At 48.4% G+C, this 22,115-nt stretch overlaps 1 protein-coding gene across 1 annotated transcript; it reads left to right on the forward strand.

Moving 5' to 3' along the window:
• The first annotated feature begins 1,926 nt into the window (after window positions 1-1,926).
• On the forward strand, window positions 1,927-5,557 carry FEV (FEV transcription factor, ETS family member). Its single transcript, XM_084778546.1, has 3 exons — window positions 1,927-2,005; window positions 2,677-2,751; window positions 4,526-5,557. The coding sequence occupies exons 1-3, from the start codon at window positions 1,954-1,956 to the stop codon at window positions 5,104-5,106; spliced, it is 708 nt and encodes a 235-aa protein (XP_084634672.1). The 5' UTR covers window positions 1,927-1,953; the 3' UTR covers window positions 5,107-5,557.
• The last annotated feature ends 16,558 nt before the right edge of the window (window positions 5,558-22,115 follow it).

Here is a 22,115-nt window from a genome sequence, read left to right on the forward strand (position 1 = left end):
CTTTTTTTCCCTCCTCCTTTAGCACCTGAGTTCTCTGTTGGGCTGAGCACAATGCTAGGCTGTAGATGGGTAGACCCCCCCTCTGAACTCTTCCCCCTTCAGCCTCAGCCTCCTACCGAGAGAGAATTAAGCAGAAGAACCCCCTATGCCTCCCAGATCTTCCTGCTTTTACCTTCTTGCTGTTGACTTCTGGCAGCAGTGGTTGAAAAGATCAGTAAGAGAGCACGGGAAGGGGACTGAGATCTTGGCAGCACCTAAGGTTCCTTCCTGTGCTGTCCTTGTTTCCCACCCCTACCCCACCCCACCCCACCCCACCCCAAACATCCCAGCCTCTCTGCCTCTTCTCCCATCAGATTCCATAGCTGCATCCTGAAGTCTCCATCCCTGTCTCCTCAGGATTCTGTTGACTGCCTGTCATTCTCCTCTCCTTTTCCTTTGCACCTTTGACTGGCAAAGATGAACTCTACAGTGTTTTACAGCAAGTGAGGGCGCACAGTTCCTCATACAGGCACCCTAGGAACAATGGCCCTGAAGGAGGAGGCCTGCCCATTTTCAGCTCTCTTCGCCCCTGTATTTAAGCCCGTCATATGGAGTGTCACATGGTTGCCGAAAGGGCATTCCTGACCCAGGGTCCCAACTTCAGTCTCAGGGCTGGGAAATCTCACAGGTACCCAGAGACCATGGTCTACTTGGAAGCCACATCATGAATTAGGAAAGGTTCTTGTACATTATGATCCCTGTAACCTGTGATTCTGTCATAACCAGCATAAGAGTATTTGTGGGAGTGGGGGAAGGATGGAAAAGAAATAGTTGTATTAAGAAGTGGGAAAGTGAATAGGAACCTACAAGAAAAAAGGCAGCTTGTATTCCGTCTCAGATGAGACAGTAGGTCCAACTGGCAGCCAATTTATGGGAATTGAATAGATTTAAAAAAAAAAAAGAAATAAGAAAGAAAAAGGATGGGTGGAAGATTGGAGACAGGAGGAGAAGAACATAGCAGGCACAAAGCAGTAAGGAGACCTAGAAAGAAAGTGAGAAGAATACAGAAGAGGGCAACTCAGAAGTTACCAGGGGAGATGCCCCAGTGTCCTGCCTGAGGCCAAGGGCCAGTGAAGACAGGAAAACAGTGAAAGCTTAGGGGAGACCAAGGACGGGGCTGGGTCTCTAGGGACCAACAGAGAGTAGGAGAAAGGAGGGGGAAGGCACAGGAGTGGGCAAAGATAAAGGAAGCCAAGGCAGCGCAGCAGCACGGCCCGGAGCGCAGCGACAGGCGAGAGGGAGGGAAGCGGAAATTTAAAAGTGAAGATGCAGATAACGCAGCCTGGAGACGGGGACCCCGCTAGGGGGAGGAAAGGGGCGGAGAGTAAGCTGTGAGAAAGGGAGGGATAGGGCTAGAAAGAAGGCCCTGGGAAGGGACCTGAGGCTGTAGCCTCAGAGGTCCTAAGTGGGGCCAACATTCCGGCCCCCTCGCTGTTTGCAGAGAGTCAGGGTGGTGGAAAAGAAACGACACTCCTGGCCCCCCGTCTGAGCATCGAACTGGAGCCCATCCCCCGCGTGTCTCCCAGGCTGCGGGGCTCAGGGGGCTGCCGGGTGCGCTTGGCTGAGGCGCTGCGCGTTGGAGACTTTATTGCGATGGGAAGATAAGAGGGGCGGGGGCGGGGTCTGGGGGGCCGAGGCGGCCGCACTTTAATTAAAACGGAAATTGCGGCCCCTGCCCGCGCGGGGCCGGAGGGTTGCAAGCAGCCCCGTAGCTGGGAGCGTCGCTCCAGGACCCCCTCCCTCGTCGCCACACCCTAGGCGCCCGCTCCAGCCAGGCCTTGCCGGACCCGGCGGCGCCTACTCTTCCCTGTCACCCACAGTCGCTTCGGGCGGGGATCGGCACCTCAAGCGCAAAGCTGACGTGCCCCCCCCCGTGCTGCCCCCCCATCTCCCACCGCCCAGTCCCCGGCAGCGATGAGACAGAGCGGCGCCTCCCAGCCCCTGCTGATCAACATGTACCTACCAGGTACCAGGGACCAGCCGGGGGCTGGAGGCACCAAGACCCTGGGCGGGAAGTCTAGGCCGGGGCATGGGGCAAGTTCAGTGGACCAAAGGAAAGAGATGGTTCCAGAGAGTCGCTTTGTGGGTGTGTGAGAGGGACTGCTGATTGAAATTTGGCGCAATCAGGGAACCTGCAAGGTAGACAGCGAGCTTCGGGGTTTTAATGTGGGCCTAGAGGACTCACAGATTTAGGATCGTAGGAGGATGAAAACGGGGGTCTTTGGAGTGGTGGACTCCGGGCTCCAGCCCTGCGCTAAGGCTGTGATCCGCTGGGCGTCGCCCCTGCTCCCTCAAGGGTCCTCACCTTCGTCCTCCGAGCGTTCTCGCCGGCTGAGCCTTCCAAGCGCCCCTCTTCCTCTTTGCAAGGGGCTCCGCTGGCTCAGACTTGGCTGGCGCAATCCCCTCTGGGTTTTATAAGGCTCCAGCCGGCCCCTTCGGAAAGCGGATTTCCTTTTTCCTGGACGCGTTTCCTGACTTGGGCGCTACGAAGGGGCTCTGCGCTGCTCGCGTCTCAGCCTAGCTTGGGGAGGAGGAGCTGGGTGGCCCGGACCCCCAGAACACTGCAGTCCCAGGCCCTTTCGGTCAAACCCACAACTTCCGCCTAGGTCTGCCTGACTGTTTTCTTCTGCGTCGCAGATCCCGTCGGAGATGGTCTTTTTAAGGAAGGGAAGAGCCCGAGCTGGGGATCGCTGAGCCCCGCTGTACAGAAAGGTGAGCTGGCTGGTGTCCTGGGTTGGTGAAGGGTACAAGCCCCAATAGGACGGATACCACTGCCACTAGACACAGGAGCAAAGCAGTGTGCACTCCGCGTTATGGAAAATATAAGGTGGGCAGATTGTGCAGAGGACTTGGGAAGATTCTGTCTTTGACATTTTCTGAGTCCCGGGCTTGGTTGGCGGGACGGGTCAGGCGAAGAGGAGCTTGGCCTCCTGCCTGACCTTTTCCTGTCAAGTATGGTTTTCCAAGCGTTAATGAGACAGCTGTGGTGATTGGTATCCTTTTTGTGTTGGCTGTGTTTGGAGGAAAAATTGTAGCACTTCCTGACAAGGAGACCCTCTCCAGCCACCCTAGGCTACTAACTCCTAAACCGATGCTTTCCTGATACCCCTGCCGAAATCTGAAGCCTGCCAGCCAAGCGGCCCTGGCGCTGGGTTTTATACCTAAGGTTTGCTGCAGCAGATAACTGGCCTGACACTCAATCACCCTGTTGGTGGCTGGCATTTCAACTATTTGCCATAGGTCCTGCTGCAGCCAGTACCCTAACCTCACAAGAAGTCAGAAAAGATAAGGTTGACAACTGTCTTTCTCTCCCAGAAGAAAGGGTGGGAAACCAAGGCTCCGTTGTTGCTCCCACTTGGTCCCGGGTGCATTTTTTTGACCAAAGCTTCCCATCGACTGCTCCAAAACTAAATCCTGGCTTCCAGGAACCAACTAGCTCTTCATTGGTCTGGTTTAGAGGAATTGGGGTAGAAACTGTGAAAGGGGAAAAAAAAAGCTTTTTGGGTTCTGATTGAGTGGCACTACATAGAGAGGAGGCAACTATATTTTATTCTAGAACGTTATGGGGGGCAGTTTGTCAAGATTTTGTATCTGCTTAAGGCTTCAAAACAGGAAAGTGTGAGTTCTAGGTCACCCACCCCTTCACCACCTACATATGGAATCCCCTAGCCACTATCAGCAACCCCTGGGATCTGAGGGAAAACCAGCCAGAAATTTAGCACAATCCTTTTGCAATCCTACCTCTTTCCCCCCGGAATTGCCTTACCTAACCCCCACCACCACAGCAGCCGCCCCAGTTATAGTATCTCTAGCAGCACTGAGGTCAGTGCACCTGGGGGTGGTGAAGATGGAGAGCCTCTTGGGATTGGCATCTCTTCTCAGTATACAGGGGCCTCTGTTTTTCTTGTCTTCAAGCTGGGTGGTAGGGACTGTCTGCTGCTTGTACAGGCAGGCGGGGGGAGGGGGTAAAGAAATCATCATCTGCTCGCACACCTGCCCTGTCGGTCAGGATCTCTGGACAGGACCTCACCTCGTTGGGCAGTTCAACCTCCTGCACCGAGCTGTCTTGTACCACTGTGCAGCTCTGCCTTAAATAAGGGAGACTGGCCCAGGAGGGTAGGGGGGTCTTATGTTTGGTCCTTACCTAGGAAAGCCAGGGCTACGATACACCACTTCTTCTCCACGGAGGAGATAATGCTTCCCCATACCCAAACAACCACAAAACAATGTGCCCAGGTCCTCCGGAACGAAAGCCGTTTCCATTGTGCTCTGCTGGTCTACACTGGTTGACCAGCTGCCTCCTGCTACTCACAGTGCCTTTGAGACCGCCCTTTATTCTCTCTGGTGTGGATTGCTACTAGTTTAGGTTGGGGTTTTTGGTTTTTTGTTTTTATTTTTGTTTTGTTTTGTTTTGTTTTTTTCTTCACCTCTGTCCCCCTAGTTCCAACTTACCCCACCCCTGGCTGACCGCTCCCCTACCCCACAGGCAGCGGGCAGATCCAGTTGTGGCAGTTTCTACTGGAGCTGCTGGCAGACCGCGCGAACGTCGGCTGCATCGCGTGGGAGGGCGGCCATGGCGAGTTCAAGCTCACCGACCCCGACGAGGTGGCACGGCGCTGGGGCGAGCGCAAGAGCAAGCCCAACATGAACTACGACAAGCTAAGCCGGGCACTCCGCTACTACTACGATAAAAACATCATGAGCAAGGTGCACGGCAAGCGCTACGCCTATCGCTTTGACTTCCAAGGCCTGGCGCAGGCTTGCCAGCCACCGCCCGCGCACGCCCACGCTGCCGCCGCCGCCGCTGCAGCGGCCGCTGCTGCCCAGGACGGCGCACTCTACAAGCTCCCGGCTGGCCTGGCCCCGCTGCCCTTCCCCGGCCTCTCCAAACTCAACCTTATGGCTGCTTCGGCGGGCGTCGCGCCCGCTGGCTTCTCTTACTGGCCTGGCCCGAACGCCACCGCTGCCGCCACCGCTGCGCTGTACCCTACCCCGGGCTTGCAGCCCCCTCCCGGGCCCTTTGGCGCGGTAGCCGCCGCCTCGCACTTGGGGGGTCATTATCACTAGACGGGGGCAGCGGCCTGGTGAAACGGGGCCTCTCCCACGCTCCCAATGGCCTGGCGGTAGCCCGAAGCTTTCCCCGACGTTCCTTTAACACAGGTTTCATTACAGCAGCCGCGCCCAGTCCAGGAAAGAAAAGGCTGGAAGCCTCCGAGGTCTTCCTTGAACACTAGGCTTCCAGCCCCCAATTCTCTTCACCCCAGGAAGGACGATCGTGCTCTCACTTCAAGTTTTCTCTTCTAAGTCTCCAGATTCTAGAACTCTCATGTCTGTTTTTTCCTTGTCACGTGTACCCTGGTTCCCTTTATAACCCCCATTTTTCTGGTTTATTTCCTCATTTCCCCCGCCCCCTCTCTCCCACGACCTTGCGACTTCTCACGCTCCTCTTTCCGGACCTGGAGAAGGCTTGACTAACACCTCTGCCGTCCCCCATCCCCACCCCAATACTCTTGGCTCCCCTCCCTTCCATCCCCACACTCTGGTCCAAGGACCCAGCGAGTATATATCCCTTTCAGCCCCATTAAAGCTCCCAAGCCCCCTATTGCCTCCTCTCTCTGTTAATTGCCGCACCAGGGCCCCTTTCAGAGAGGCCAAGGAGATAAAGGCTGAACTGCAGACAGGGCAAAAGGCCTCCAAAGAGTAAGGGCTAGCAGGCCCTGGGTGTGGGTGACCCGGGAGGGTGGAGGTTCCAGTGGGTGGGATTCTAAGAGGATGTGTCTCTCACCCTCACCCCCATCCCATCCCATCCCATCGAACCATCCATTCCACTTTCCTCCGTCTCACCCGTCTTTCTGCTATGCTCTCATCATGTCTCAAGCAAGAAAATATCCCTTTTCTTCGTTCCATCCTGACCTTCAGTCAGCCACTACGTTTTATCCTAATTTAATAGCTTTCCCTGCCTCCACTCTCTACTTCGTTCAAATCTCGCAATTCCATCTCTCACTTCCCTTCACAAACCTCCCGCGGCTCCCAGGAGCTTTGGATTCCCTCCCAGGTGCCACTGTTCTTTAAAGGCTTTCGCCCGCGGTGCTTTGGCCGGCCTCTGGTCCACTCTTTTTCCGCTAGTGGTGCGCGCCCTCTGCTGGTCGGAGAGAGGATAGTCCGGGCGACGGATAAGTCTAGGGAAGATTTGGTGGACCATCAAGTGCTCCACCTTCTAAGGACAACAGGACCAGGTTGCTCCACATTTCCTTTAGCCTTAAGAGTGAGAGGCAAAAGGAGGAGCCCAGACACGTCACCCTGGATCCGGCTAAGAGAAGTCTGGGAAGTGGATCTTTCTGAGGCCTCCTGGCTCACCATCCAGAGGCACTTGAAATCATTTTCTCTGTTCTCTCCCTTTCCAAAAACCTACTGTCTGGGAAGTGACCTCAGAAGAAAACAGCCCTATCCGGGTTTCCAAGCTAGGCCCCTGCCGTCCCATTCCCTGGTCCAGGCAGTAGTTCACAAGGGCAGTAGTATCTCTTTCCAGAGCATTTGTGAGACAGTGCCTTGGGTGTCCTGGGTGCCTTGGGCTTCTATCGGGGAAGCAGGCAGGCAGGAGATTTCCCTGTGGGCAGAAAGGGGAAATGAAGGTGGGAGACTGGGTAGTTAGAGTTTGGGGTGAATATGAGTGAGCGGTCCCTTCCCAGGTTGCCTATGAACATCCAGGCCCACCTTGGGAGGAGTCATTATTCACTTACTTACTCCCCACCCCCGTTTCTGTATAATACATACTTACTGTAGGGAGCTCAGTCGCACATGGTGGCACATGCCTGTGCTCCCAGCACCGAGGAGCAAGAAGCAGGAGGAGTCAGAGTTTGGGTTTAGCCCAGGCTAACAGCAAGACCCTGTCTCAAGAAACAAAACAAAGAAAAACTTTGAAAGAACACATAAAATGTCTCCATTAAATACTGGTTGGTTAAGAAGTGTTGTGAGCTGGGGCTGGAAAGGTAGCTCAGTGGTGAAAAGCACTGGCTGTCCCTCCGGAGGGCCTGACTCCAACCCCCAGCACTCACATGGTGGCTGTAAGCATGCTGGTTTTCCAGTGCCCTATGCACACATCTTGAGCCCCTGGGAGGATAGACTCTCCATGGCTCATGTGCTCTCTGAACTACGTATCTCCATCTCAGGAGATATATAGGACATGACTTGGAACATACCAATGCCAGGATGTTAGGCAGCAAAAACAGAGCATCCTGAGGCTTTAAGTGCCATAGAGCAGGGCTGGGGAGATGGACCAGCAGTTAAGAGCCTTTGTTGCTCTTAATGAGAACCAGGCTTCCGTTCCCAGCACCCTCATGGTGGCTCATAAGCACTCGTAACTCTACTTCCAGGAGGATCCCGCACCCTCTTCTGACTTTGGCAGGCACCAGGCACTAGTGTGTTGCATGTGCACGCACGAAGGTAAATCCCTTATGCACATAAAATAAAGTGAATAAATCTTTCTTCAAAATAGTATGGAGAACCCCAGCCCTTGGGAAGCAGAGACAAGCAGGTCTCTGGGAGTTTGAGGCCAGCCTGGTCTCCAGAGATAGTTCTAGAACAGTCAGAGCTTCACAGAGAAACCCTCTCTGGAAAAGCAAAACAAAACAAAAATAACAAAAACAAACAAAAAGGCATAGAGAAAAAGAAGGCGATTAGACAGAGGGACCACGAATGGCCTCTGAATGAGGATGTAGACGATTTCTCTCCTGCCCCATGCCTCGTTACATTTTTTTTTTTAAATATAACTGCTCTATCTGCGTGTACACCTGTATCCCTACACAGGAATGGAGCTCACCAGAGGAGACCAAGGCAGGATCAAGAAATCTGAGCTTCCAAGAATTTTCTGGCAAGGATTGAGAGGTCCTGATTTTTTTAAATGCAGTTAAAAAATATTTATTTATTTTATGTGCATTGGTGTTTTGTCTGCATGTCTGTGTGAGAGTGGGTGCTGGGAATTGAACCCAGGTCCTCTGGAATAGCAGCAAGTGCTCTTAACTCTTGAGCCACCTCTCTAGTGCCCTGTTATGAGGTCTCCATATGAAACAACAGGAGACAGAATAAAATCCACATCAAGGTTGGAGCTAGCAGAGGCTGTGTACAAAATAGCAGTGTCTTATGAAACACGGTGACATGCAGAAAAAGCATTGGTCCCTACCTCCATCCCTGGAATGTAATGCTCACTGTCAGCACTTTTAGGAGAAGGACAAAGGAAAGACACACAGTGTAGGGGGATCAGGAAGTGAAGAGGAAGAACCCTGGAGAGACAATGGTAGCAACACTATAGTCTGAGAAATTGACTGGGGCAAAGGGGCCTGAAAATTCTCCTCACTTAGGCAGACAACAGTCCTGCCCTTACTTATCCAGAGGACAATCCTGAGGGAAAGGAGCTGTGTGAGGATGACTGAGGGCAGTGTTTGGCATATGCTTGGAAACTGCAGTAAAACAGATAGTACTTTGAACTAAGAAAGAACCCCAGGTGTGGCATGTGTCAGATCCTTTTGGGAACAGTTGAAAGTGGGGATGGGTGGACCCGTTGTCCTCTCCAACCTTGAGCTCCTTGAGGTTCAGTTAATTGATCTCATTTGTGAAATCCCATTCTTCTGTCCACCCAACTCTGTTCTTTTCTGTTCCTGTAGCTTGTCTCTAGGAGGCTCATGCAGGAGTGGGAACAGAAAACCCAGGTCACAGGCATGGCTTGTCAATGAACCTGCTATGTGATCCTCAGATAATCTCTCTCTTTTTTTTTTCCCTGCACTTCCATTCTCTCCTCATGAAAATTCTGAGGCTAGGGCTGGAGAGATGGCTCAGAGGTTAAGAGCGCTGGCTGCTCTTCCAGAGGGCCTGAGCAACCCACATGGTAGCTCCCAACTGTCTGTAATGAGATCTGGTGCCCTCTTCTGCTCTGCAGGTTCCTGGGCAGGCAGAACATTGTATACATAATAAATAAATCTGAGAGGTGGGGGGTGAGGAAGGAAGGAAAAAGAAAACTCTGAGGCTAAACCATGGGTTTGCACACTGTTCTGTGGGCCCTCAGGGGTCACATGCATTCTCTCTACAAAGCATCTGCTCAAGGTGATCATAGGATTAAGTCCAACCTCAGCATCTTAGAGGTGGGCATCATTGTCCCTACTTCATCTCAGCTCCAGTAGTTCCCCTGCTGCGGTGATATGTCTGAGTCTTGAGGCTACTGTCCTATCCAGGCTTCAAATAAGACATAGTCTTGCAGTACTGGAAGTTGGATGCTTCCAGAATGCTGGGAATTCTCTACCACATTCTCAGCCCCAAGGCGCCACACTCTAACGACATCCAGCTTCCTGATAATCAAGGTCTTTCTCAACTGACCCGTAGCCCCATGGTTCTTGGCCCTACAAGGTATTGATCCCATTACTATTTCCAGTCTAACCTAGAGGACAGCCCCTTTTTCAGTCTTTAAAGTTCTGAACCCGTCTTCGGTCATCTCATCCACTTCACTGGTGACAAGGCGGCTTGCTTCCAGCTCCTGTGCCTTTCTTTCATTCATCCTGGGCTTTGCAGTGCAGGGCTTACAGAATGTTTTCATGACACCCCTCCACTAAGGCCAGGGAAGGGGGAAGTGGACAAGTGTAACTTCAACTGCTTGGAGAATAATAATAAACCAAGCCCCACCATGTTGAACAACGTGGCCAAAGTCTAGGCCTTTGTTCTGGGACCTTTGTTATCTGGCTCCCCTGACAGGACCGTGTCTCATTCCTCCAATGACATCTTCCTTAGTCCTAAACACAACGGCCTTGCTTGGGATCACCCCCCCCCCCAAGCAGTCACCCACGTCTTCTCTGATGCCCTGTGTGCTTTCAAAGATGGCGTCCAAAGTCCGGATAATATGCCATGTGAAGATCTGTGCCCTGCTGTCTGAGACTTGAGTGGCTGTACAGGGCCTGGGCCACTCAGAGCACATAGGCTGGCAGAGCATTTTCCCACCCATTATTTCATGTGACATAGATACTTCCACACTGGGATCCACTTTCCTCAGAGACTCTGCTCTTCCAGTTTCATTTTTTTTTCCTCCAAGTTTTCTTCAAGATTCATTAGGCTCTTTTTATTTTTTTATTTTTATATTTTATTTAATTTTAATTTATGTGTGCTGGCGGGAGGGTGTCAGATCTTGGAATCACAGACAGTTGTGAGCTGCCATGTGGGTGCTGGGAATTGAACCCAGGTCCTTTGGAAGAGCAGGCAGTGCTCTTAAACCACTGAGCCATCTCTCCAGCTCCCATTAGGCTCTTTTTAGCTTGATTGTTTGAGCTGTTTAGAATCCAAGTGGTTGGGCCTGCTGATAACGAAAATATGCTCTGCTTTCTGCTAATGTCGTATAAGCAGTCTGCTCTCCAATCTGATCACGCCTTGTAAAGTTACCTCAGTTGTGAAGTGAGGAAGCTGAGGCTTGGAGAGTGATGTGAATGGCCCAACCTCTGGTGCCAGAGCCGAATTCCTCACCATTCTCCAAGTTCCTCTCATGCTGGTCCTGTCTGGATTGCTTCTTCATGTGAGTGTGACCTGCATTTGCCCATTGCGGGAGTACGCTAATTGTCCCACCACAGCATGAGACACGTAGTTAGAAAGGATAAGCCAACAGCTTGTCTCCTCAGCATCCAGGCTTTGACTATTAGGCTTTTGACTAACAGGGAAGAGCCGTGAGCAGTTGGGCAGCGCACTGCCTCCTGCTAGCCTTCAGTTTCCACCTGCAGCCTGTAAGCTTGGAGTAGATTGCTCTCGATAGCCTGTTCTGCCTTGTTTTGGCCAGCATGATCTCTCCATGACTTTCCTCCATGCCAGGACAGTACATCTCATTTAGAAGAAAGCGGCTCAATGCCCAAAGTCTTTTGTGACTTTTTCTTTTGATAAGCATTCCCTCTGGCTGGAGCCAGTTTCCTGTTTCCTCTTTTCCTGTCTTACAATTCCTGCAATTAAAAAGTGGCATAAGGGGCTGGAGAGATGGCTCAGAGGTTAAGGGCAACCACATGTTGGCTCACAACCATCTATAATATGATCTGATGCCCTCTTCTGGCCTGTAGGTGTATGTGCAGCCAGAGCACTGTATATGTAATAATAGATAAATAGATTTATTTATTTATTTATTTATTATGTATACAATGCTCTGCCTGCATGTGTACCTGCCTGCCAGAAGAGGGCACCAGATCTCATTATAGATGGTTGTGAGCCACCATGTGGTTGCTGGGAATTGAACTCAGGACCTCTGAAGAGAAGTCAGTGCTCTTAACCTCTGAGCCATCTCTCCAGCCCAATAAATCTTTTTTTTTTTTTAAGTGGCATAATATTGCAGCTGAGATCAAGGACTATGGGTTAGAGTTCTGGCTTTCACAGTTACAAGCTATGACTTCAGGCCTCTCAAGCCTGTGCGCCTCGATGACCTCATCCTAAAAATGGACATAACGATAACAGTATCTACCACACCGGTCACTATAAAGGCTAAACGACCACAGGAGTACCTCAGCATGTCTATTAATGCTCCTCATTATTTAAACAAACAAACAAAAACAACCCAAGAATCAGTAAGATGGCTCAGGCACCTGTCGCCAAGCCTGAGCTGAATTCAATCCCCAAGATCCACATGGTGGGAAGACGCAACTGACTTTCTCACACTGTTCTGACTTCCGCACATGCTTAGTGGCGAGCATGTGCCACTTTCATATATACACCCACACAAATAAGCAAACAGGAATATAATTAAAGCTAGCGCTTGCCTCCCCCCCCCCACCTTCTAGTCTCAATCAGATGCCCTGAGAAGGAACTGGAGGGGCCACACTTAGTTCTCCACGGTGGTCTAGACCTAGTCCTAGGTCCAAATGGTGAGCCCTCTTGACTGGTAATGGAGCACTGTAGTTGGCTTCCTATCCTCTGGGCATCTTCCATGTCTTTGTGAGCTAAGCAGAGAAACACAATATTTAGAGTTACAAGATTTCAGCAGAGCTAAAGCTGTGCGACTTCGGGGAGATGTCTCGCCACTCTGAGATGTTCTCCATCCGACAGGGTGGATAACTCCACGGCTTGCTTCCCGTTTTTCTTGGGTGGACTATTACATGGCAGTCACAGGCAAGTAGCTTTCATAGCAACAGCAACTCAGTGCCATAACCAATATACAAAAATCATGCTTGATTTTTTTTTATTTGTTGCATATGAGTGCTTTGCAGAAGAGGGCTGCAGATCTTATTATAGATGGTTGTGAGCCACTATGTGGGAATTGAACCCAGAACCTCTTGAAGAGCAGATGGCACTCTTAACCGCTGAACCATCTCTCCAGCCCCATGCTTGATTAAAAAAAACAAAAAAAAACAAAAAACCTCTGTTTCCCCCACTTTTGGATGAAAATGCTGAGGTACATAAGGGACAAGCAACTTGTCTCATGATGAGGAAAGGCAGGGAAGCAACCGAGGTCAGTCTGAAATCAAGCCATGATCTCTGCATGTGTGTGTTTCCACTATTTGTTTTTTTTTTTTTAATATTTGGGTTTTAAAATTTTATGTGTATGGGTGCTTTGTCTGCACGTATATCTAAACTGTACACAGCATGCATGCTGGGTACCGTCAGAGTTACAAACAATTGCTAGCTGTCATGTGGATGCTGGGAATTGAACTCCAGTCCTCCAGAAGAACAGCCAGTGCTGTTAGAGGTTGAGCCGTCTCTCCAGCACCCCTTGCTTTCTTGAGGCTGGAGGAGGAGGAAGAGGAGGCTGGAAGGCCAGGGAGCATGGGTTCCTCTTTCTGGATCAGGGTATCACGTTGCTTAGCAACACAGCAGGAATTGTCAAGGAGGCTCCAGGCAGTGTTATCTTTTTTTTTTTTTTCCTTCATACCTCAACATGGACTGATCTGGGAGGTGTGGGAAGATAAATGGAGAACACGGAGAAGGGTCTCAGGCTTGGATGGTAAGGTCTGGGGTGCATGTTCATCTCCTGTGAGTATTTCCCCAGGACCTCTATTATTTCCCCGTGGTTCCTTGCGTAGTCCCTTGACCTGTCCTGCATGCGTCATCTGTACAACAGCCACATCTGTGACTATGGACGTAAGGACTAGAGTCAGGACCACGTCTTGTGATTTACAGTGTATAAAGCATAACCATCCACATATTTCACACAACATTTGCACAGTACATTTTTATTACTCTATTTTCCTTAACATCGATGTGTGTGTGTGCCTGTTTGTATGTGAGTTTATGTGCGTGTGTGTAGACACGTATGCACTCTAGTTCACGTGGTCAGAGGCCAACCTCTAGTATCCGTCCTCACCTTCTACCTTATTTGGCACGGACCTTTCTCGTCTGTTTTTAAAAATGTATTTATTTCATTCTCTGTGTGTGAGTGTGTTACGGCACGGTCTGGTGCTTTGTACTCAGACGTTAGTCGCCTGCCCACTGAGATTCTTACTGTTCTATGAGCAGTTCCTCCCGTATACCAAAAGGATGGTGTGTGATCTCGCCTCCAATTAATCCCTGTTTGACCAATTAAATGCCTATACACCTGGGCAGGGCCGATGTGAAGTGGGCGTGGCCAAGGTTCGAGGGTTTGGAGGACAGAAGGATCATGGGAAGGAGAGAGAGAGAGGGATGAGCGGAGAAGGGAGCCGTCCAAGATGGGCTAGCATGGAGAGACCCACAAGGCCGGGAGAAATTGACTCTGGGTTAGCACGGAGAGGACCACGTGCCGGGGAGGAGGAACTCTGAGGGTTCGCATAAAGAGAAGCGGCCCAGATGGAAAGAATAAGCAAGTATTTATGGAATTATGGATGGGAAGTAGCCCAGATAGGAATTATTAGAGCGGTTAGCATGGTATGTGGGGCTGGAAGGTGAGGAGGTAGTTTAAGGGTTAATATCTGTCTAGGCCCAGGTGAAACAAGGCCTATTTAAAAATCTATCAGGTGTCTGTGACTTTCATTGATTGATACCGGGGTAGATAACACCATCCTGATTATAGGCTTTAATAATGAACATTATTAGCCATTTTTACTTTCTGTGACATGAGTGTTATGCTTGCATGTATGTATACACACCATGCATGTCCTTGGTGCCCATGGAGATCTTAAGAGGGCATCAGATCCCCTGAGGCTGGATTTATGAATAATTATGAAGCACTGTGTGGAAGTCGGGGACTGAATCCAGGTCCTCTGCAAGAGCTGCCATGACTCCAAGCCCCCGCTGCAGCCTCTGACAGAGTTTCTTGTCCACCACTGTGTTCCTCCAGTTAGCTGGCCCTCAAGCTTCCAAGGATTATCGTGGCTCCATTTCCCATCTCACTGTAGGAGCAATGGGATAGCACGCATGTGCGTGTGCACACCGACACACACACATATGGACAGACACACATGCATGCACACACACAGACACACGCAAACACATGCACGCACACATGCATACACACATGTGTATGCGCACACACACAGGCACACACATACTAGTGTGTTCAGCTTTTTGGGGGGGGTTCTATGGATCTGACCTTAAGCTTAAACACTCACACAGCAAGCACTTTACTCACTTAGCCGTCTCCCCAGCTGCACAGCAAGCAGCCTTTTCCTAGAGGGACTGTTACTACAGTTAGCCCATAGGCCGGTTTTCCACCTGCAGAGTCTACTAATCAGGGGTCATAGACATATGAGGGCATGGGGAAGTGACTCGGTGGGTAAAGCGCTGGCCACATAAGCAAGGGGACCTGAGTCTGATCCTCAACATCAGGTAAAAACAAAATGAAGCAACCATGGTACAAACCTCTAACCCCAGCGTGACGATGGAGACCAGCAGCTCCTGGGAGCTTGCTGGCCAGAGCAAACACCAAGCTCCAGGTTTAGTGGGAGACCTTGGAGAGAGAGAGAGGGAGGGAGGGAGAAATAGGGAGAATGACACAGAAACACATCCCAACCTCTGGCCTCCACATGTACCTGCCTAGGGAGTCATACCTGCACACACATGTAGACATGTATACATCACACACACACACACAGACAAACTGGGCAAAAATCACATTTGTGCTGAACACACAGGTGTTTTTTCCTTATCACTAGTCTCCCCCCTCAAATTAAGCTCAGCTTCCTTACGTAGTACTTGCATTGCGTTAGGCATTAGAAGCCATCTAGAGATGATTTAAGAGCACGTGAAAGGATGTGCATGGGTTCTGTGCAAACACTGCACCGTTTTTTGTAAGGGACTCAAGTATCTGTATATTTTGCTATTGAGGGGAGGCCATCCTGGAGCACATCTTCACGACACTAATGACAGCTTAGGTGTGGGGAGAGCCCCAGGGTTTTACAGTGAGGGAATAGTAGAGCCCAGGTTCCCTGCAAATCTCAGATCGTCTTACCATTCCTTATAGCACGGGCATTCGTTCAGGCAATAGTACACAGGCATGAGTGCCACGTTTAGGGTCTCAAATTCACCTCTCTTCAGCGCTGATCACAAAGTAGGTGAGTAGGCCAGGCCGTGGTGCACTGCTTTAGTCCCAGAATTTAGGAGGCAGACGAAGGAGGGCTCCTGTGAATTTCAGAGCAGCCTGCTCTACATATCAAGTTCCTGGCTAGCCAGGGTTACATAATGAGACCCTCTCTTTAAAAAGTAGGTGAATTAGCCGGACAGTGGTGGCACATGCCTTTAATCCCAGCACTCGGGAGGCAGAGGCTGGTGGATTGCTGTGAGTTCAAGGCCAGCCTGGTCTACAAGAGTGAGTCCAAGATAACCAGGACTGTTACATAGAGAAATCCTGCCTGTCTCAAAAAGCCTAAAAATAAAATAAAATAAAAATTTAAAAAGTAGGTGAATTGTGTGGAAGTGGGAGCTCAGCTGTCCATTCCTTTGTTCTAAAGCAGCCTGGGAGGGGGCATTCCTGCAGGGAGGAGACCCAGGACAGGATAAGGCCATTGCCCAAAGGCCTCCATCCAGGAATGCTGCCTTGCTGGACTAGGCTGACAGGATCCCTCCCTACTAGCAGTCACTGAAGCAAGTCCCTGCCCCCCCCCCCGGCTGGCTGGCATGCCAGAGAGAGGCACACAGGTCCCACTGGGCTTCAGGCTCAGCAGCAAGAAGTAAACACATGTTACCCAGGTCACAGGAAAGCTCACGGGAGAGCCAGGTCTCCAGGGTCTACACTGCCTCGAGGGCCAGCAGAGTTGATGAGAACGTCCCGGGACACCATTCTTAACCCTGTCTCCATCCCTTAGGCCCCTGACAATATTTATTAATAGCTCAACTACGACAGCAATAGTCATCTCTTCTACAACAGCCATGTTCCTGTCCCCAGCATGTGATTGACACACGGAGCATGAGAGGCTCGCTTCTGCTGAATGGATTTAAAAGAAAAAGCCAAGAAACCTGAAATCCACAGGTGCTGACTAAACTGCCTGGAATCAACAGCTAGAGAGATCCAGCCTCTGCTTCTCATTTTGCTCAGGGCAGGACAGCACACTGCCTTCAAACGTCATGGGAGATAAAGGAACCGCAAAGACATCCACCCAGCCCCTCTTATATGGCCAATTTGTCCATCTCCAGAATCATACTATCAGAGGCGTGAGTCAGTGGGAGCTTGCCACAAATTGAGTAACCTGAGAGATTATGCTGATGAAAATCTCCATGGGCTTCTAAGACACGACCTGAGATGATGTGTTGCTCACAGATGTACACAAAGCCAAATATTCAAATTTAAAAGGCAAATAAGAAGGCAGTTATTGAAGTCTGAGAAACATTGCCCAAGTTATAGGTAACGAGCATGCGGAGTATAGTGGCACATGGCTTTGACCTCAGCACTTAAGAGGCGGAGGCAGGAGAATAAGAGTTTGAGGTCGGCCTGAGCTACAAAGAAAATTCTAGGCTATCTTGAAGCACATAACAGAACTGTCTAACAACAAACAAACAAGGACAAAAACAAGAGGGTAGAGCAACAGCCCAGTAGGTAAGAGCACACATCGCTATTGCAAAGGACAGTGGTTAGGTTTCCGGGTCCCTCAGGGGTCACTTCACAGCATCTGTAGCTCCAGTTCCAGGGGATCTGATGCCCCCTTCTGGTCTCCTCAGATACTGTGCACAAGGTGCCCATACATGCAGGCAACCAAGAATAAGCATAAAAAGAAGTATATATTTTGTTTTGTTTTGATTTTTTTGAGACAGGGTTTTCCCATGTACTCACAGAAGCAGGTAGATCTCTGAGTTTGAGGCCAGTCTGGTCTACAGAGTGAGTTCCAGAACAGCCAGGACTACACAGTGAAACCCTGTCTTGAAAAACAAAACAAAACAATAAGTCTTTTTTTTTTTTTTAGACAGTGGACTCTCTGCCTATAAAACTTAAGAAATTAAATTAGAAAGCAAAACTAACAAAATTCCAGTAGGATATAAGATCAACACTGTTAAATTTATTCTTTTCCTATAACTTTGCATGAAGAAGAAGAAGAATTGGGGAATCAGAGTTTTGTTTTGTTTTTTAAGATTTATTTATTTATTATGTATAGTGTTCTGCCTGCATGCCAGAAGAGGGCACCAAATCACATTACAGATGGCTGTGAGTCACCATGTGGTTGCTGGGAATTGAACTCAGGACCTCTAGAAGAGCAGCCAGCCAGTGACCTTAACCTCTGAGCCATCTCTCCAGCCCAGGAATCAGATTTATAAAGGCAACAAAAGTTATGCTCTCAAATCAACCTAATGACAAGCACAAGAAACATCTACCTGAAGTTGTCAATCTTCACCAAAGCGCAGCAAAGATCTCAGGAAATGGAAACCTGCATGTGCTTCTAGGAAGATGACTAAACGCTGTACAGTTCTCAGATCTTCCCAAACTGATCTATGAAAGGGATAAAGTTTCAATCCAACTCTCAAAGACATTTTATAAAACTTAACAGGATCTGTCTTACAACTCTGTTATCAAGATAATAGTAAAGGCCAGTGAGATAGCTTAGTGTGTGGCCTGAGGACTAGGGTTCTAGCTCTGGTACCCAGAGGCCCCCACAAGCTGTCTTCTGATCTCCATGTGTGCAACATGACACTCATGGCCTTTCTCTCCCAGAGATATATAAGTGTAAAAAAGAACAATAAGTATAATGCAAAACTAATTTGTCTTTTTTTTTTTCAGTGCTGGGGTCAACCTCAGGCTTTGTACATTTTAGGCAACTGCTCTACCCCTGAAGTACATGCATAGACAAACAAAACAAAACAAAATAAAATCCCTCCGAAAAACTAGTTATTAAAAGTATAACTCGGTCCAGCAGTAGCCAAGGAGAACAATGGAGTGCAGCAGAGCTTTGAAATGTGAATGTGAGTGTGAGAACTTAAGGAGTGATAATATTTGATCATGGTGACATACAACTGTAATCCCAGCATCCAAGAGATGGAGGAAGGATGTTTGCGAATTTGAGACCAGCTTGGATAACATAGTTAGATTCTGCTTCAAATTAATTACAACAACAACAACAGCTATAATATAGCCATTATAATACATTCATTAGGGGGAAAAAAACTTCAAAGTTGGAAAAAAATAGTATATTTCAACTCCCCACCATATAAAGTCCCTGGGGCTGGAGACATGGCTCAACAGTTAAGAGTACTGGTTGCTCTTCCAGAGGTCCCAAGTTCAATTCCCAGCAACCACATAGTGGCTCACAGCCATCTATAATGGGATGTAATGCCCTCTTCTGGCTTGCAGATATGCATGACCACAGAGCACTCATATACATAAAATACATAAATAAATAATTCTTTAAAATAAATTCCAAAAGCTGGAGAGATAGCTCTGCAGTGAAGAGCACTTGCTACTCTTACAGAGGACCTGGGTTCAGTTCTTAGCACCCACACATTGGTTTAAACTATCTCTAACTCCAGTTTCAGGGGGTCTGGTGCCCTCTTCTGGTCTCTGTGGGCACTAGGTGCACATACAGTAAACATACAGTAAGCAAACATAAACATACAGTAAACAAAACACTTATATACATAAAATAAATTTTAAAATTTATTAAAATCACCCCCTCCAAATAAAGCAATTAAAGAAACAAATATACTATAAGGGAAACAGAAAAAATTCTCAAAGCAAACGCAAAAATTCAGTGCTCAGCTGGGCGGTGGTATTGCACATCTTTAATCCCAGCACTCCAGAGGCAGAAGCAGGCAGAGCTCTTAGTTCAAGGCCAGCCCCTGGTCTACAGAGTAAGTTCCAGGATAGCCAGAGCTACACAGAGAAATCCTATCTCAAAAACAGAGAGAGAGAGAGAGAGAGAGAGAGAGAGAGAGAGAGAGAGACAGACAGACAGACAGACAGACAGACAGACAGAGACAGAGAGAGAGACAGAGACAGACACAGAGACAGGCACAGAGACACAGAGACAGAGACTCAAGTATAAGACAAGAAGAGGAGATAAATCTGGACACTAAGGAATGGGTACCCACAGTTATGGTCTAAAGGTGTATTTAGTCATGGCTTACTGACAACAGAAGACAAACACAAAGACTCTTGCTTTTTAAAAATTATTTGCCAATTGTTCTAAGGAAGTAAATGGGAAAAGATGCAACCCACTAGTGTTTATCACAGCCAGGCTGGATAAAAGTTGCATATCAGCTCTCATTTATTTATTTAGAGCCTATTACATGGCAGGTGCTAGGCTACTTCTCTGCTTTTTTTTTTTTTTTTTTTTTAAGGACAGGATCTCACTGTATTGTCCTGGCTGATCTGGAACTTTTTGGCCTTGAACTCATAGAGCTCTGCCTCTGCCTCTGCCTCTGTCTCTGGGATGTTGGCATTAAAGGTGTATGCCACCAAGTTCAGACTATATTCACTTTCTTATTTTAATATTTTCTATTATGTCTTAATTACTGTTTTCTAACCACACAGAATACTACTACTATTTATTAGTATTTTAATTTCATTTTATTATTTTGTGTCTATGGATGTTTTGGCCTGCATGTATGTCTGTGCATCACTGTGCATTCAGTGCCCTTGAAACAAGAAGAGGGCATCAGATCCCCTGGGACTGGAGTTACAAGACTGTTGTAAACTGCCATGTGAGCACTGGGCATCCAACCCCAGGCATGTAGATAAGCAGCCAGTGATTTTAACTGGTGTGTCATTGCTCTAGTTCCTGTCATCTGTCTGTTTGTCCACTTATCTGTCTACCTATCTGTCTGTCTATCTACCTACCTACCTATTTGAGACATGGTTTTACTCTGTAGCCTAGGTTGACTTCAAATTTATGATCCTCCTGTCTCAGTTTCATGAGCACAGATATCACAGTTGTGTACAGCCATGTCCAGATCATGTGTTTTAACGATAGTGTGGAATTCAGTAAGTGGGATATGTCACAGTTTACTTAGCCCTGTTTAACTACTGGTGAGTATTTAAATTGAGCCCAGCTTTTCTCTTTCCAAGCCATAATAAAGTTTTTTTTTTAAGTTAAAAATCCCTGTCATGTCTCTATTTCTTCAAGTATTTCTCTAAAACCAATTCTGGAGAGATGGCTCAAAGGTTAAGAGCACCGACTGCTCTTCCTGAGGTCCTTGAGTTGAACTCCCAGCAACCACCTGGTAACTCACAGCCATCTATAATGAGATCTGATGCCCTCTTCTGGCCTGCAGGTGTGCATGCAGGTAAAGCACTGTATACATAATAAATAAATAAATAAATCTTTACAAAGAGAAGAAAAAAGAATGAGGAACGGAGCCAGGCCGTGGTGATGTACGCCTTTAATCCCAGAACTCAGGAGGCAGAGGCGGGCAGATTGATGAGTTCGAGGCCAGCCTGGTCTACCGTGTGAGTTCCAGGACAGCCAGGGCTACACAGAGAAATCCTGTTCTGAAAAACCAAAATTTTAAAAAGGAGATAGGGTTGACTCTTTTTCACCTTTATCTAAATGGCTATCCAGTTGTAAATGAACCATTCACTGGCTCTGCTGGTTTTTCCCAATGAGTCTGGAATAGATGGTACTTTCACCCTCCACTAGATTCCCATCACGCATAGTTTATCTTTGAACTATCTTTTTTTTCCTCTACAGTACTGTATATTCATGTACCAGTGCCATTTCTTTTTAATTTTTGTTTTATTGAGACAGGGTTTCTCTACGAAGCCTTGGCCATCCTGGGCTCACTTTTTATACCAGGCTGGCCTCGAACTCACAGAGATCCGCCTGCCTCTGCCTCCCAGAGTGCTGGGATTACATGCGTGCGCCACCATGCCCCACTTAGTGTCACACATTTTAGTAAGCCCCCTATGCTCTCCTCTCCTTATCCTTGACAGGATTTCCCTACGACATCCAGGCTGTCCTTGAACTAATGTGCTCCTGTCATGGCCTCTGAAGAGCTGAGGTCACAGGCATGCCGTGGATGGTGTCATTCACTCTTCTTGGGGTTTCCTTGGTATTGTGTGGTTTCTCTGGGATAATATATGAATGTATTTGATTGTTTTTGAGTTAAGGGCATCTCTATATTTTGCAGACTGCTCTGATCCTATAGACCAGCCATTCTCAACTTGTGGCTGAGACCACAGGTGTCCCATATCAGATATCAGTTATTTATATTATGTTTCATAACAGAAGCAAAATTACAGTTATGAAGCAGCAATGAAATAATTTTATGATTGGGGGTCACCACAACCTGAGGGGCTGCATTAAAGGGTCGCAACATTAGGAAGGTTGAGAACACTGCTGTAGGCTCAAGGAATCTTACCATGTCAGTCTCCCAAAGAGCTTTGACCCTCCATACTGTTCTGACCACTTTCCCCGCCCCCCCTTGGTGGAATACCATGCCAGAAGTTTATTTTGTAAAGAGATAATTATTTCTTCCCTATTTATATTTTCATCATTATTCTTCCTGACTTTAAGTTGCCATATATAGAATATATAAAAAATCTTAAAGCTAAATACTAAACACAGATAGCTGACTAAGGGGTGTGAAGAAATGGGGGGGTGCTCTTAAGAGAAGCTGATTTAAGAGAGGGGGGAGGGGAATGAATTATTATGGCCAAGCAGAAAGAGATCTTAAGAGCAGCTCACTGCTTAAGAGACGAGCTGGGAGTTGGGGGGCGGGGTGGAGAGTTGAAAAGATCA

This window comes from Acomys minous (assembly GCF_964271855.1).
Source record: "Acomys minous genome assembly, chromosome: 4".
Taxonomy (NCBI): domain Eukaryota; kingdom Metazoa; phylum Chordata; class Mammalia; order Rodentia; family Muridae; genus Acomys; species Acomys minous.